Genomic DNA, 18,063 nt, shown 5'->3' with positions numbered 1-18,063 from the left:
GTAAAGGTTGTATTAATGCTCCATTTGAGATTATAGCACTTGCATGTACTAGTATTGGAACATACACTGGAGAAAAGCAATATCGCTGTTCCGTTTGTGCTTGTAGCTGTGTAATAACATCGAAACATAGGTTTTTGTTTTTGTTTGCCAGAAAATAGCCAGGATGAATTTCCGGGCCCTCGGGCTTTCAGGGGTCTATGCGGCCACTGGGCGCTGGTCTATTTTCCTGACCGGATAATGGACTGGCAGTTGTTCAGTCCTGTCGGGATTCAAACCCAGGCTACACAGCTCAGAGGCGAATGTGTGTACCTTTTGGCCAGCCCACCATGGAATGCATGTATCAAATATGGAATATGGATTTATTTAGATACTAGCAGAAGTACCTGGCTTAGCTCGGGAGGTTTCATGGGAATTTGGGTTATGAGTGGGTTCCCAACAGCCACTCGGATTTTTTATTCCAGGTTTACTCCTATAGGCATTTGGCACCTTTATGGCGAGGTGCACCCGCCTTGACACGATACCGTCATCGAGTATTGTGACCTTTTTTTTAGAACTAAGAGCTTGCCAGACTCGCAGTCCAGCCACACTCTAATAGCACCACCACTGATGGACCGCAACTGCTTATTAGTCATAGCTTATTTCGCAATTGACCTATATATCTATAGGACATTTTGGATAATTTAGCCCCACTTATGACGGGCAATTTCACTTCAGCACTTCAGTATAGACGATGTTGTGAGTCGTTGCAGTTGGAGTGTAAACAAAAAGATTGCAGGGACTTCCAACTCTGGAACAGCCTACATATAGCTGACCATGAGAAAAGCAAGACTCTTCCAGATGCAATCCTGCCACTGTTAATGTTTGCCCTTGTGATTTGTTGATAGACATGGCGAAACTGACCCTGACAGGAAACTGAAGTCTCTTGAACTGAAAGGGTAGGTCAGATGGTATGAGAGGAATGCGAGGAATGAAGACGCCCTCACCTTTGCCACTACTAGTGAGAATAGTGGCCTCAATAACATGGGGCATTCATTTATTGACCACAAGTCTTGTGCCATTGCACAGTTGAGGCTGATCCAAATTGCGTAGCAGCATTATTGGTGTTCCTACTTTAAGTTCAAGCCGATGAGGAGGCAGGCCAGGTGGTTCTAGCGAATTAAGAAATTCAGTGGGGTAATTTACAACTTCAGATTGATCAACAACAGTGTCAACAGATTTGTATGTACGTGAGTATGTCTCTGATTTGTATGTATGTCTCTGATGCTAGGTATTGCTTGCAAGAGCTGCTCGTTTACTGCATTGACTGTGGCGTTTTTTGGTGCCAGAATTGCCCTCTCGCACAACCATTTGTGATTTTGATAATGGTGCTGTAAGTTTGGGAACACCTTTCCTAGTATCCCTAACTTAAGGTTCATCTGTGAAAAAATTTAAAAGAAGCTAATTTCAACTGATTTGGGTAGGTATGGGTATGGACAACTACCAAAAAAAAGTAAGGAGGGATAGGGGTTGGGGAAACCTTTTTATTAGAGGTCAAAGGTCATTGACCTCTGCCTAAATCATATAAAATTGTATTTCAGCAACAAAATATGGTATATAGATGATCTTGGTGTCAAAATGCACAGGATTACGAAAGAAGATGACATAGAATAATGACTGACCCATGGAACCAATTACTGACCTCCGAAAATGAGGTCAAAGGTCAAAAATAGACGTCTTATCACCAAAATATCATATCAAATATCATATTGGTAACAGTAACAGAATTATACCAAGATACAAACTAAATATGAAATGGATTCTTCACCACCAAAATACGAGGTTAATGGTCAAAATAAGCAGGGGGGGGGGGGGTAAAGTTCATTAGTGTGAAATAGTTTGTGTATGTAAAGTATATGTGAATTTATAATCAACAATTTGCAGAATACTACTCACAACTTAGAACTTACAGTATCTATTGGCAACAACAAATTAATAATACTCAGTCTGTTTCCTCTTCATCGCTACCAATTTCTTCTTCTGCATCTATGCTATCTGTTCCATTGTCGCAATGCCCACAGCACACTCCACATGCTGTATTAGGTCCATAATGTACTGGACAGGATGTACTGGACTGTATTAGGTCCATAGATGACTTGCATGGCTTCTGCCAAACCACTGCCTTCCATGATGTAGCCAATGCAGCCAAGGTAACTCTTCAGGAAGTGAAATCCTCCAAGTCTCACAACAACTTCTAACTTCTGATCCTTAACAATTTGAGATGCCTTGATGAACAGAGGCAAATCAAAGGTTATTATTGCTGGGGATTTGTATGTTCCTTTGATAGCTCTCATGATGGTGGTGTATATTGTCTGCATGTCATTAGGATTCGCATTGATGATTCGCAGAAACTCAATAGAAGATTTCAATGCTAGTCCGTTGTATTTCTGATGCATGAACCCCATGAAGTTGGGATGAACGGTTCTTCCTTCTACCCATCCATGGTACCAGTCTATGACAGATGCATCTGTACGAATGGATCTTTCTGGTATTTTGTGCTGAAGCTCTTCATACTTAATGAGTTTTGTGTCCAGTAGGGCATTCGTTCGTTGAGGCACGTAGTTTTGCAGACCTTCCATATTTGACAGAGTATCACTCTTCACGATTGGCTTTCTCTGCAACTTCCTATTCTCATCAACTTCAATTTGATTGGCATTTTCTGGAGTGGTAACTTTGATCTGCCCCATGGCATGAAAACCTGACTTTCCATCTAATGTAATCAAATCATGATCCATGTTGTCACCGATGTGTTGCTCAAGCTGATTCTCAAGGACTGCCATTGATGCTGCATTTGTGTTATTAGTCGAGTCAATGTACGTGTACTTGTAGTTCACGGTCTCTTTTTGACTTTCACATATGCCCAGCCTGTGCATGACATCAATCAGCTTATCTGAACCAAACTTGTGATCAAGATATAAGCTCATACCAAGCTGGAAAGGCATCTTAGATGATCTTGGGTGTTGTGAAGATATGATATTCTGCCCTGCAACATTTCGTCGAACGGATGAATGAGGCATTAAGCATGTTAACATCAGTTCAAGAGAATCTGGCAGCTCATACATTGATGTCATTTCTTTGAGTGAAGGAAAGTCATCTTTGCTGAAATTAAGGCACTTGATGTCATTGATAATGAATGAACCCGCTGTTTTGATGATGGCTCTTTTCTTTGCGTCTTCATCATCAGTTTTCATCTCATGGTAGTCTCGGATGATGCTTGCTGTACAGCTTCTAAAGCAGACAACATCCTTCCTACGTTCTTGATTAGTAATGAATATACTATCACCATAGTACCTTTCAAGTGCTTCTTTGAAGTATCTCTCATGATAAACTGGAATGTCATCACCTACTATTGTCTTCATCTGTTCATGCAGTTGACCTACTGTATACACACCACTCTCCATTTCACTGTCAAGCCATCCGCAAAGCTGGTGGAAGGCATTTTCCTTGCAACTATGTACAGGCCTGCCTGGTTTCTGAAGAAAAATAGAAACATTCATTGTCATGATAGATTGAAAAGAAACAAAGTACGTCATTTTATTAAATAATTATAAATAAATAGTGCAATGGAGAAGGAAAAAGATATTAACAGTATGAAGAAACTGCAAGGACGAACGTACAAAAAACTAGCTTGTTTCATCAAACGAATTTTCTTCAAAATGAATTGTTTAAATGTGTGTAGGACTGCGTTTATTTCAAAATGACCCATGACCCGCTTATAAGCCTTGACCAACTGTTGAATGCCTCTTTTGAAATGTGAATATTTGAATGTATTTCACATTGTGACATACTTTACTATTCCGCAGTACCCCATATTACAAGGAACTTAACAAATATGTACATGTATGTATATTGTATTAATATACTTACATTGCATTGTCCTGGAACATTGTACATGGAACAGTAGCATTTATTATGATAGACAGCCTCTTCCGCTACAAGATCTGCCATTCCTTCCAAGTGTCCTTTCACAGCCATTCCAAGACTATCTTTTCTTTCACTTGCGATTCTCAGAAGTGATTTCTTTAGCGTCATAGTTGATGCTCGATGTATGGTCTGCTGTCTATCAGGATGTCTTTCATCAAAATGGATGTCCTCATTGCAAATGAAACATCTTTCACTGTATGGAAATCGAATAGAACCCTGGCCTGAAAACATTACATGAAAACATGGACAAAGTTAGTTGCCATCCCATGTAAATCACCATACTAACTTCAAACATTCAAAATTCAAACAAAATAACATAAAACAGGTATGGCCTTGGAATCTTAATGAAATTTACATGAATCAAGTAAAGAATTACTTTATCTTACCATCAACTTTGTCATCATTTACTGCTTGAGACACCTTTTGTCGCTTTGGTCTTGGTGCATGCTCTTGCTCCTCAACATCTGGCTCCTTTTGCATGAAAAGGGTTCGGCATCTACGATGGACTGTCATAGGAGTGTTGCTACTCCATTTTTGTTCCAATCGCTCCAATAATGAAGAGTTGTTGATAAGTCTACACTGCTCTATTAGATTCTCATATCCCTTTCTGTACAACCTCTGTAGCTTTCCTGCTTCTGAAAAGTCCTCACTACATATTTCACATATATCCATCCTGGTAATTTTGTTATTTTACAGTATTGTTCCAAAGGCCTCAGGGAACTTTTGGGACATCTCACTGCACTGGGGTAGTCAAGGTACATGTAGGCTAGCTAGGTTTTCTCAGTAATCACTCCTGAAACAAAGACAAAACAAAGACTTCATTCATGCAATATATAGTGTTTTAGTCTAGGGTCAATGACATTTGATCCCAAGAAAGGTAATTTCCCCCTCCCCCTCTGCTCTTGGAATAAATAATAACCCCCATATCCACCACGTAAGTTGAAATTAACCTCTTCGGTTTTTTTTTTGCTCATTTTTATATAATATGGTAATTTTCCTGTTATAAATATGACATTTTAGTGATAAAACAGCTTTTTTGACCTTTGACCTCATTTTCAGAGGTCAGGATTTGGTCCCAAGGGTCAATAATTATCTTATGTCATCTTCTTTCGTAATCCTGTGCATTTTGACACCAAGATCATCTATATACCATATTTTGTTGCTGAAATACAATTTTATATGATTTAGGCAGAGGTCAATGACCTTTGACCTCTAATAAAAAGGTTTCCCCAACCCCTATCCCTCCTTCCTTTTTTTTGGAAGTTGTCCATACCCATACCCACCAAAATCAGTTGAAACTAGCTTCTTTTAAATTTTTTCACAGATTGGCTAATATATGGCTAATTTAGGGTTACTACAAATCATTGACTGAAATGACCACAGTACTGATCGCAGCTGGATTTATGGTACCATCAGCAAGTACAGTTACTCGCCCTTCTCCAAGCTGTAGCAGATTCTGAGCAAACTGAGCAGAAAGCTGATCACCAAAAAGACGTGCTCATGTTTGTTGACAGGGTCATGGTCTTGACATGGTGCCACAAGAATGATGACTTCAGGCAAGCACGGATTTCATCAGCTCTGGTTCCCCTAAGAATTACAGGCAATGTCTGCCGAAAGTCACCTGACAGTAGAACAGTGACTCCTCCCATTGGGGCCTTGCAATTACACAAATCTTGCAATGTTCTGTCGAGTGCCTCTAATGCTCTTTTAGGGGCCATTGTGCATTCATCCCAAACAATTATGTGACATCTCTTTAGAACTTGACCAGCTCCAAAAGTTTTGGTAATCCTGCAAACAGTGGCATCATTGATGGCTAGGTCTACCGGAAGCTTGAATGCAGAATGGGCAGTACGACCTCCTGGAAGTGGGCAGTACGACCGAGAATCGTAGACATGGAACCAATGGTCACTAATTCGTGTGATGCATAATCATGGCTTGGATCATAGTTGAAAGCACCTTGGTACCACTGTTGCGTAGTGAGTGTTCGAGATCTTACCTCAGCATGACTTGTCCTATCTCTTTGACGCCTTGTCTGACGTTCATCTGGAGTTTCCTCCTGCCGTCGAGTTGACTGTCCGAAGACCTGTTCTTGGAGGTGAGACTGCCTCTGTTCTCGTGCTTCCTGCTGCCTTTCAGTTCTTCGTCTGGCAGCGTTTTCTTGGAGTCGTGACTGTCTTTCCTCGAGTGTCTCTTGGTCTATAAGAGCTGATCACCTGCGTGCCAGGGTTTGAAGTTTCTGCTGATGTTCCGCATCTGTCCGTGCTTCTCTTCGTGTCTGCATATGGAGGGCTGCAGGCGACTTTCCGAAATTTGGCCGCTTTTTGGGTGGCACTGTAGTAGGGAAAACTGTCGCTTTTCGTTTGATAATGGGAAGAGGTGGGGAAAACGCTCGTTTTTTATGCAAAACGTTTGCTTTACTTATAAAATAGGAATAAATCGGAGATTTTCGAAGGTAGGAATAAATCGGAATAAAAAAATAGGAATAAATCGGAGAAATAGGAATAATAATAATAATAATGAAGAAACCTGGCGAAAATGTTCGCAATTAAAATGAATGTTGAAGTAATGCCATGGCTTATATAGGATTAGGAGGGGCGGATACCTTAGGGAGGCGGAGAGTATTTAAATTGTCCAATAGAAAAAGGGTAAATAAATTTGACCCTTCTAGAAAGGTCAAATATTTCGTGGTCCTGCCTTTTTGGGTTTTTTTTTTTTTAGTTCAAGCTTCGGGGGTGCGATTTCAGTAACTTTAAAGACTGCCATTGGATTCCTCATATAAAACTACTCCTAGTTGTGCACCATTAAGACCTCGAAGTAGGCGCATACGGATTTGTATACCTAATGACACCACAAACAGACATTGCCTTTTATAATATAGATAGATATGCCACTGAAACGCTGTTACATACCTTATGCAAACTCAAGAGGAGATTAACCCCAGTTTGCTTATTTTTGAATGGGATCTTAAAGCTCATAGTGTAGCTGACACACACATCTCATGTTTTCATTTCTGTTCCTCAAAATTCTATCTCTCTCTTTTATTCACACACACACACACACACACACACACACACACACACACACACACACACACACACACACACGCACACACACAATTAATTGTACAGTATCGGTTGTTCCTAAACTTAAATATAAATAATTTAAACGATTGTTGTAAATGATGTTAATTTTACAACATCCCATATTCAACTTTATTTAAATTGGAAACCTCAAACATAGTTTCTCCACCTAAAGCAAGAACCTTAACCTGTAAGCAATTGACTAGTTTCCCGACTGCGCGGATCATCAGCTGGGCACCGTTCTTCCTTGAGGTTTCGATCCTTTCAGCCCAGGACCTCTCCAAACGGCGGATCCACAACCTCGATCATGGATCCATATCAATAGATGGTACATCAGTAGATCCACAACCTCAGTTGCGTCCAGACAGTCAATCAACCCATCAATGCAACATCACTTATTCCAACTTTACTCGCAATAGGATTTAATGTGTTATCATATATTTATAACTTTCCTTACACACTCGATAATATGATAATATCATTAAATCATTCACATCTTACCCTTAAATACATCAATCTACCAACCAACATGACCACACCACCTACCTTTCTATCAAACTGTACTTCGAATGCTCAAACTGTCATTTATAACGGTTTTTTGCATGCTGCCGTATCATAGCAACCACTGATTCCTAGCAACATTGATTTGTAGTATATTTAATTATTATATTGTACTGTATTTACATAAAGATCTCATGAATAATATTTTTAATATTCGTATTGTATTTTACTAATTCGATTTGGTGCCTTTTTGTGATATTAAAGAAAACTTGTTTTAATCTACCAACTGCAGCCCCCTGTACAAACATACGTCTGACTAGTTGTTGTAATTTATTGACCAGTTCAAAGCTGTGTGTGGTTGCTCTTACAGTTCTAATTATTTCACCGGCAACCTTACCATAAAATAGCTTTTTGGGAATGTTGCTGTCTAAGAAAGGCATTCGGACAATGTGGAATGGAAATGCATCTCGTTTATCAAATAATTTGGTGTGAAATTTATTATTATGGATATCAATTTGTAATTCTAAAAAGGAAACTGAAGTGAAAGTTTGGTTTTCCTTTTTTAATTCAAGTTCTTTTGGATATATATCATCATGAAGCTGCTCAAATATAAATCCATCATTAATTGCCAACAAATCATCAATGAACCTGAAGATGTTTCCGCATCTTCATGTAGTTGGTAATTTATTCCTGCACATGTTCTGGACCCAATCAAACTCGTACATGTGCAGAAACAAATTTGCAAAGAAAGGGGCTGGAACTGAACCCATGGGTATGCCCCCTGTCTGCTGGAGTATCTTGTTGCCAAATGTAAAGAAACTGTTGTTTAGCAGAAATCGAATACTTTCTTTGAGTTTACTTTTTGAAAAACTGCATGAATATTGATTATCCTTTACAGACCAGTGTGCTCTGTTTTGATATACATTAATGTGTACTCTATTACCTCCTGCAAATGCTTTATCTATTGCTCTGTCCAATGCGGTTACTGGCTTGTCATGTGGAATGTTTGTGTACAATGTGGAAAAATCAAAGGTTGAAAGACATTTTGCTTTACCCTCGTTGTTAATGTTGTGGATACTGTCGATTACCGGTTTGGAATTGTCAATGATCCAGAATTTCTTAATACCAGAATAAAACTTCACTTTTTCATGGTAGTTTTTTAAGCATTTATAGATTAGTTTCATTGCCGCTGTAATACTGCCCGACAAAGGTTTCAAACTACATTCTCTACTTGCGATGATGAACCTCATCTTACAAGGGTGTTTGTGCATTTTTGGGATCCAGTAAATGAATGGTAATTTATGGTGTTTATCCGGAACTAGCAGTCTTCTCACCGTTGAGTGATTTGTATGGTGTTGTATCAAGTCTGTTTTGTTATCGTTACTTATTTTGTAGGTCTTTGAAATTCCCGTGCCTAAGCCCAATTCTTCCAAAAGTGTTTGAATGTAGAATGTTTTACATACAAATGCAATATTATTATTTGCTTTGTCAATTGGAACAATAACATATTGTGTTTGAAGCTGCCTTAAGCAATCACGTGTCTCTGGATTGTTTAAAATTGCCGTTGGATTATTGATTCGAACTTTTCTTTTCAAATCAACAACTCTCCTTTTCACATGTTTCTCTACCTCCTCCAACCATAAAGCCATTTGTGTGTTTGGTACTTTATGTTTATCAATTTGTTCTTTCATCCATTCGCCCAGTCCCATCATTGTAAGTTCCATTGCTTTATTCCAGTTTATTCTTTTATTTTCTCTATAATTTGGTCCTTTTGTAAGTAATGCACGTAATCTTTTATCTTTCACTTATCTTTTAACTTTCACACACACACACACACACACACACACACACACACACACACACACACACACACAGACACAGACAGACGCACACACCACCACCACATGCACAGACAACATACAGACGAATACATGAGACACAATACAGGTCTGTTAGATGACACAAAGACAACCACTGAGCTGACAACTCAGACAACCACTGAGCAAAAAAAAAAAAAAAAAAAAATTTGAATACATTGCGTACAGTCTGCACTACCAGCAAACAGCTGAACCAATGTTAAATTTGGGGATTACATTATAGGAGTTATTTTGATTGAAAATAATTTTGAAACCTTGACAATTCCAAAAGGCTTTGGGCTAGTCTTTTTATTTTTGTTTTTACTTTTTTTGGACAACCTGCTGTTTCACTACCATGTCGTTTATTTATTAAATTACAACTTCGGCCTTTTGCTGTCATGTTTTCCACATTTACATGCCCTGACTTTTCATCCCTTTGCAATGAATAAGTGGAATTGTAAACGATAAACTTTTGAGTGATTCTTTTTTCTGTGCAGTCATTAGCTGACAGTGCTCTGTGCAAGGACTAAGGATTTGGGAGGAGTGGAAAGGGTGGCGGGGCGGGGGATAAACATTCCAACTTCTTTTCCCCATGTGTTGATGGGCCCAAATTATTTGACCAATTATGTATGCACTTTACATCTCCATCCAAGCATAGAGATTAATAATGCAAATTGGATTTGTAAAAGTAAAAGGCACAAAATGATAAAGGATTAAATCATGTTTGGTTTGGTTTTGTTTTAACAGGCATTTTTTCCTGGATGACAATTAATTTTCTTAAAGGTAAGCGCAACAGCACCTCAGATAACGGTTGTATGTCTGTTAATGCTATGTTTACCTTCTCTCATACACATCGACCATTCACATATAAAAGCAAGTTCTTCACATTCGTCATTTTATTGAGGTTTCTGGTGAGCGCATGTGCTTGTGGTACATACTTTGCAGGGACTTTACGCTCAGTACAGAATCAGATGATGGGGATTCTTGACCTTGGGGGTGGGTCGACACAGATCACCTTTATTCCACACAAAGAGGTAAATTAAATGCACAGATCTTTTCTTATGGTATTTTTGTCTATAATGATCTTCTTTATGGTCATGGAAGAGTTTCTAATTCCACATATACTTATCGTGGATATCAACCATATAGGAGAGGGTGGGGGACGACGATAAGTATTAGCAAATTCAAAATGTGGGTTTCATGGATTTTAAAATACAACAGTATTTCTTAAAGGTAAGCACATAATTCAACCTTTTCATTTGCTCAAGGTCATCTGCCATCTACTACGAGGAAATCAGCCAACATTTCTGCTTCTATAAAAAATAAAATAAAATTAAAATTATATATATATATGCATGCAAAAACAGATATACGCATATACAGTCGGACCCTGCTATTCGCAAGGGATACATTTCTGGCAAATGCCGCCAATTGCAAAACTGTGAATGGCTGGGCATTGAAACTGCGAATGGCTGGGCTGGGCATTGTACCTCTTTATACCAATGGGTCATTCCATTCCAACTCAACCAAAGCCATTACCTGACCCTCTCAGATTTTACTAGAAAAGTAAATGTCTTTCGTATGACTTGGCCAGGGTTTTTAACCACTGACTGATGTTTATTTTTCGAAAGCTCTGTTCATTCATCATCAGTCAAGTGAGGTGCTATACATGAATGTAGCATCTGGGTCGAGCCCAGGGTGAATTTGTTCTGGTCAAGGCAACTTTTTCACTTTATGTTGCCCTTTGCCAGGTCAGAGGTCAACAGGGTAATAAAAAATAATTAATGACAAGTATTTCTTTAACTCAGCGGACCTGAAAACCGTTTAGCTTCAGTCCAACCGTTTAGCAGGTAAATGACCAGTGTGAGGACTTTAAACCAAAATTGTTTCACAAAATTTGGAAGACTGATCCCAAAGGTTTTTACTGCATTACTAACATTTTAAGATCTTCATCCTCTGCAGGGTAAAGGGTTGGGCTGAAGTTCAAATATAACTCGTCACTAACTCCTTGTCTGCCAACTTTCCAAAAGTGAGTTTCGAGCTCCAGGGAGTTTTTTTATCAAAAGTTCTAGATGCATTTTGTGTAGAATGAGGTGCTACATGATGGTAGCATCTAATTTTATCCCAGGGTGAGTTTTCTGGTCAAAGCCACTATTTAAATTTAGGTTGGCCTTTACCCGGTCACAGGTTGAAGGGGAATTTTTTTTTAAAGAATGACTTGCATTTTTTTACACCGCATGCCCTAAAATGCCCAGGTGAAACTTTCTAGCAAAATCTTCGAGGGTCGGGCAACAAATTGCCCCTTTTCTGGTTGAGTTGGTATAGAATGACCCCGATGTAAGAGTTTGATTTGGGTTTTACTGTAATTGTTACACTTTCCTGGGTTGTTTATGAATGCATGTTGGACTGGGATTTAATTCTGAATTCAGCTGGATAGTTGCATCATGACTCAAGCGCGGCTGTGCCGCAGATGTAGTGCACCTGCACATTTGAGTGATAATTTGTAATTTGTTCAAGGTTCCGGTGACAACTGCCCTCTTTTTCATGAAAGACACCGAGGGATCTTTCACATCCACCAACCAATGCTAGCAAACAGGACACATCCGTCTGATGGATGTCACGCACAGTAATGCATCACCTTGCATACCAAACACCAGAATGACATTTTATAGCTCAGTCAAGATTCGAACCTAGGTTAGACAACCCCAAGGCGAGTGTGCATACATTTCGGCTCTCCTGCCAGCCATGCTTTCATGGTTGAATACAAGTTCCCAGTGTCACTTTAAACGAAAAGGATGCGTTAATAACACCACCCTGACCGAATAGCAAAGTCGTGTGTCCAACCTTTCAGCCATGTATAGTGCAGCGTTGGTCTGTAATGACAATATAGTTTTAATTACATATTATGCTGCATGCCATTTGTGCATATGAATATATCTGATAAACCAGGAATTTAATACTAGTATGACTTTTTGTCCCATTATTGTAAGCCTTTGTGGGAATCAACCTACAATCTAGAGGCCTTTGTATGACTCTCACTTCAACTCAACCTACAAACCTTTGAAAAGTGTTTGCAGGTTTAAACTGTGCAGTTTTGATCGCTCGTTGCTTCAGTCCATTGCTCTATAACACCGACTCAGTGTAGTAAATTTATTTTACTAAAATATTGGAACATGTTCACTGATTTAATCAATAGCTTTTATATCTGTGTGACCAGAAATGAATGCTCTATAGTATAGGCTCTGGGGGGTTGCTTGTGTACATCTCTCTTCTACGGCAAAACTTTTGATTTTCCTGTTCTATATGTTGAGACCCTTGGAAAAAATCTGGGTAACACTCCCAGATCAAGTACGTTTTTTCTGCACACCCCAATACGTGATTATGACTTGAGGCCAATTAGCCGAAATAGCAAAATTCAGTTTTCATGGAATAATTCAAGAGTAGGCAGCTTTAGATTCAAATGTAACATTTATTTATCATGTTTAGACATAACTAACACATTTTTAGCATGGTTCAATACTATAAACTGTCTTTTTTAGGAAAAAAAACACGTCATTTAGCTTCTTTTTCTCCAAAAATCACTTTCAGTTTGAAAGGCGCTCAAAATCCGATCACCTCTCATACACCCAATTATGTAGATAAAGCAACCAAAATTTGTCAGAAGCTTCCTTATGAAGCCCTTTAATAATTCCATGCATCATATTTATGATTCATTATATTGTATAGTGACAGTGGGGTCAAATGTTAACAAAGGTTACCCCTACCCCAAAAAGCGGTATAAACCAAAATTGGTTAAATTGGTCTAACTTTAGAAGTAAGTGTGATATTCGGCTGATTTTGGTGTCCATGTATGGGTTTTTGATAGCAAGCTATTCATTGGAACCATAATCAACCCCTTTTGAATATACCTAATTTGCATAATTTCAAAATGGCCGCCAAACACCTCCTGGCAATGATGTTGACTAAATTTCGCTCAAAATTCAGCTTAAGCAAAACTATTACACTTACATAGCTTAAGGATTCATGAATTAAAATCATAACATGTCCACAAACCCAATATAACTGTCATAACAAGGAAGCGCGTGCTGTCAATTACCACCATTTACCACCCGTGCAACTTCAATACATGTACTCTTTATCAAGCGACAGGATTCTTGCAGGCATCAGGGGAAGCCTTTTTGCAATGACAAAAATTTACACATTTGACTATGGCGGTCCTACAGGGGCATGTTGACCTGGCACACTTAGTGCATGAACAGACAACTGTCCAATGTGATTCTAGAGTTTTCCACGTTGTCTCAGGTATCAGCTGTTCCTTGTCATGCGTATAACCACAATCCTCTGGCTTAAGTGCGATCACATTTTCAGAATCTTGATGAAGCTCCAAAGCATGCATGATATTGTAGGCATTGAAAAAGCTACGCTTCATATGTGGCAGGAGACCTTGGCTGGTTGGTGGCAGGTTGTGATGAGAACTCCCTTTGACATGATGGAAGATCTCCGCACGCAAGTTCGAAAATTTCTTCGCATCGCTTTTTGGTTTCAGTACTTTGACCAAGTAGGATTCTGCATTCTTGATCAAAGGCTGAGAAAGGGTCGGCAACCCTCCAAAGTGCTTCAATAACTTTTCTGGCTCGGCATTCAAGGCGGCTTTCTTGGTCCCAACTTTGCTAGTGATATCACATCCTGTAAGACTGTGTACGGCAGGAAGAACAGCACAGAGTTGACATCCGATGCGCTCGAACAAGGTATGAAGGGGCACATACCGAGTGCTATCTCCAACTCCAGCTCGTACCCACAGCTCCTCTAGGTCATGTTGGAGAAAGACAGGCATGTGGTGGAGCAAGGCAACAACTACATCAGTATCATTGAAGATGACAACACATATTTTGTGTCCTTCTTTGAGCGCATCCAAAACATGAAGGAGTATGCGAAGATCCGCCTCTTCAAATGTGGATTGAAGGTGTACCAGTGCGCTCTCATCTCCGTTGTGCATTTTCATACATTTCCAATCCTCGTTCTCTCTGGTCACCTGTCCGAGTACAGTTGGGTACTGACCGGTATTTGCAATATTTGAACGAACATGGCTGTAGATCAGTTTTTCAAGGAGAAGTTTGTTGTTGTTGGAAGGCCAGAATGTGTTCATATCCTTAGGTAGTGGTGTTGATGGCTCTATTGAAGTATATTCGATGGGTAAAGTGTCACTTCGCCTTTTCCTCTCGCTGTCCTTCACTGATGGGTCATCAGAATACATGTCAAAGATGTCAAAAAAACAGTCCGCCCAAACCGATGATATATGGCCGAAAATGACATGAAATTTTATAGAAGGTCATTGAATTTGGAGAGTTTCGTAACATTAACCTTTCGGATTGTGGCCATGATGTCAACTACAAATGATGCGTCTTTCCAATGACTATATGTAAATTCTTCCGGTTTTAGGTGCGTCTCCAACTCCTTCAGTAGCTGGCTCTTTGCTGGTTTAGTCATCATTCCTGCATCATCAAACAACACTGGGGAGGGAACAACATCGTACTTTAAGAGATCATCAGTGGTGAGGCCACGCTCCCGAGCTATTTCTATGTTTCTCTCAGCGATGTTCATCTCCTTCACTGTCGTCTTGGTAGTCTTCTGTGGCTTCTTTCGAAGAGTTTTCATCGTCTTCAAGTTTGTGCGGTGAATGGTACTGCTTATTCGTTCAGTCTTGGTGACAAACCTTTCCTTTCTGAATTTCAGGTACTTCTCTTTTCCTTTTGAAAAGGCATTGAGCATGTCAGTTTTATATCATCGGACATAACCTCTTTTGTCACAAAGTTTTGTAGTGTTTTGGAAGCGTCTAGAGACAGAGGGGACCCCTTCTCTTCAATGAATCTCATCATCTCCTGAATATGTCCTTCTTTGCAGTTCGTTGTGGCTTGAGATGATTCGTGGTGGCTGTAAGTCTCATGTGTCCTGTCAATCACATCACTGTATTGCCGATGTAGGTTCTTCACTGCCATCATTTCATGGTATATTAGGTCCCACTGGGCGACATACTGTTTTTGCTTTGCATGTCCAATGACTCCATCGCTGCACTTAGATGAAAGGTTAATGCTTTGCTCTAATTTCTGGTCTCCTCCAACAGCGGTGAATCGGCCGGGTATCTCTCTGATTGAAAAATTGCCTTTGGCAAATTGTTCATGAACTGATGGTGCAGTCTCAGGTAGACGTCGCATGTCTTCAAGGTAGAGAGAACACCATCGCAAGTAGTTGGTCGAATCGAATGCCGCAAACAGGTTCAATGCACGCTGGACAGCGTCAAGATGCAGTTCCCAAATCCCTTCACGATCAGCTCTCAACAGATCACGGACAATATCCATCATTTGCAAGAACTGGGTCCAGAACTTGAAGTTTTCATTGGTATCAGACCGTGTTTGGATGAATCTGTTCAAATCTTCGACCAACGTTTTTGATGCATCAGCAAACTGAACCATATACTTCTGACTATCTGTGATGCATTTCTCCTTGACACTAGACTGGAGGTTCGTCAGGATGGCAAGCTCATGTGTATATTGGTCGATGCCTTTCTCGGAGAAGAATTCTTTGTACTGGAGGCGTTCAAAGGCTTCAGCAAGGAGCTGCATACCCTCAAGACAGCGGCTGTAGTGACCTCCATGTAGAACAGAATTCTCGATGACAGTTGGACCAAAAACACCAGCCTGCAACCATGTGATGTCCGCGCCACTTCCATCCAGGAGTTTGCCAATACATTTCAAAACAGTTTTCACTAAGTGAAACGTTCCCAGGCATGGAACCAGGGTCCTGAATTCCTCTGGTCTCAGCAGTTGTATATCACGGACGATGCAATAAACACCTTCATCACAATACATTGGTATCTCATTTTGAGTCAGCTGAGAACCAATGTCCATAAAGTTCTTCATAGCTGTATAAACTGTCGCGTACTCTGTAACTGGATGCGGCAGAACAGGCACAAATGCAAGATTCTTTAATGGGATGGCCTCCTCCGTCCAAACAGAGTTGCTAGCACTCCAAGATGGCATTGTTTGTGACTCGGGGTAGATGGACACTTCATCATGCATGACGTTCAAGCGTGCGAGGGACCAAGAAATATCCTTCAGTTTTGCTGCATCGGCTTCGGAGGAAGTGTAAGGCAGTTCGGCCACTTTGTAAGTTGCTGGGATGTCAGCACGGCGAGCAGGCTTGTGAAAGTCGGACAGTACCTGGCATTTTAATATTAAACTGAATGACTGTGGACCATGTGTGACCTGCGTGTCAGAAATCTTTGGTTTACTGGTCGACGATGGGGGTTTGTCTTGGTAGAGAACAGTCACAGTGTCATGTTCAGATACATTTGCCCCCTCATGGTCCCAGTTGTCAATTGCACCGGAGGTGAATTGCCCAGGATCAAAGTGTGACGGCAGTGAAACGCGATCGTTGTTGTGCTGTGCTGTAAACGTGGCAAGGTCATGTTGGTACCTACGCAGCTCCGGGTAGCTGATTGCTAGTCCTCCGTGGTTTAGAACTGTAGTTACAATTTTGCCACCACGCCCAAGACCATGAACTGATTCCACATTCATAATATGCATTGGAGTTCTCTTTCTACCGCAGTGATGGATATAATACATGACTTGGAAGACAGATTGTATCTTTCTGCAACGCTGTGTGGAGAGGCTGTTACCTGATGGCTTGCTACCGGTATCGTAGTCATCATCATCTTCTTCATCCTCATCAACTGGTTCATCACTTTCTGTCATGACAGCTTCGGCTGCTTTTGCATATGTGTCAGGATTGAAATTGTACAAATGACTGAAAAAACGTAGTACAGGTTCAGGGATATTCATCTCGCTCAAGGAATGCTTTAGATCATGCGCATCACAAAAGCTATCGTCAAGGCCAAAATCATACTCATCTAGAGCCTTCCTAATCACACCAGCGCATACCTGAACAGGATCAAGGGAACGAATGCGCTCAGCTAACACTTTCTTTGGAACACTGAATACCATCATTGATTTTTTGAACGAACTGGGATATGTAAAATCAATCTCATTACCAAAAGTGTTCAACAAGAAAACTTTTACATCTCTATTACGAAAGTTACATTTGTCATCAATATTGTTCAAAGAGTCTCTGATAGCACAAAGTTCATAACCCCTCCCTTCTTTTAGGCCTTGCTCTAACTCTTTAACAACCTGATTCCAAGCAAGCTGTTTCTCAGACACTTTTGGTATGGAAGCTTTATCACGAGAGTCATACTTATACAAGTATTTAGTCATGCAGTCCCTGTGGTAGTACAGATCTGCTCCAAACACAGAATGCGCATCTTGAAGGTCGCACGTTCGGGTGAACACATCATCTTGAAAGAAGTTTGTCGCAGCCAGAAAGGCTGAAGCACGGCCTGATTCACTAATGCGATATTTCGTGTACTGTTGTTTGTGTGATTTACTGTCACAGATAATACACTTCACTTGACGTAAGGCTGTTGTGGACGTCTCTGTATTCGGTGGATGTCGGACGGCCTTAGAACGAGTACTTCTATCTTCTTCCTGCTCAGAACGGGACAGGTCTTGGCATACAGCGAGACTCTTCCTTTTCCTATTGAGAACTGAAGTCATGGTGTATTTTTTGTAACAGTCATTGGTCACATGATAAACAAACCCATCTCCTTTAAC

At 40.2% G+C, this 18,063-nt stretch overlaps 1 protein-coding gene across 1 annotated transcript in view; it reads left to right on the top strand.

Moving 5' to 3' along the window:
- ENTPD5 (ectonucleoside triphosphate diphosphohydrolase 5 (inactive)) overlaps positions 1-18,063 on the top strand; it is a 58,599-nt gene that overhangs the window by 19,023 nt on the left and 21,513 nt on the right. The window contains exons 6-7 of the mRNA XM_068104629.2: positions 10,145-10,180; positions 10,343-10,431. Of these exons, the coding sequence (XP_067960730.1) occupies positions 10,145-10,180; positions 10,343-10,431 (125 nt within the window). The remainder of the gene's footprint in view (positions 1-10,144; positions 10,181-10,342; positions 10,432-18,063) is intronic.

The sequence above is a fragment of the Myxine glutinosa genome, chromosome 9 (assembly GCF_964187855.1).
Source record: "Myxine glutinosa chromosome 9, kmMyxGlut1.1, whole genome shotgun sequence".
NCBI classification, from domain to species: domain Eukaryota; kingdom Metazoa; phylum Chordata; class Myxini; order Myxiniformes; family Myxinidae; genus Myxine; species Myxine glutinosa.
Note: the sequence above shows the minus strand (reverse complement) of the source record. Positions and strands in the feature narration are given on the sequence as shown.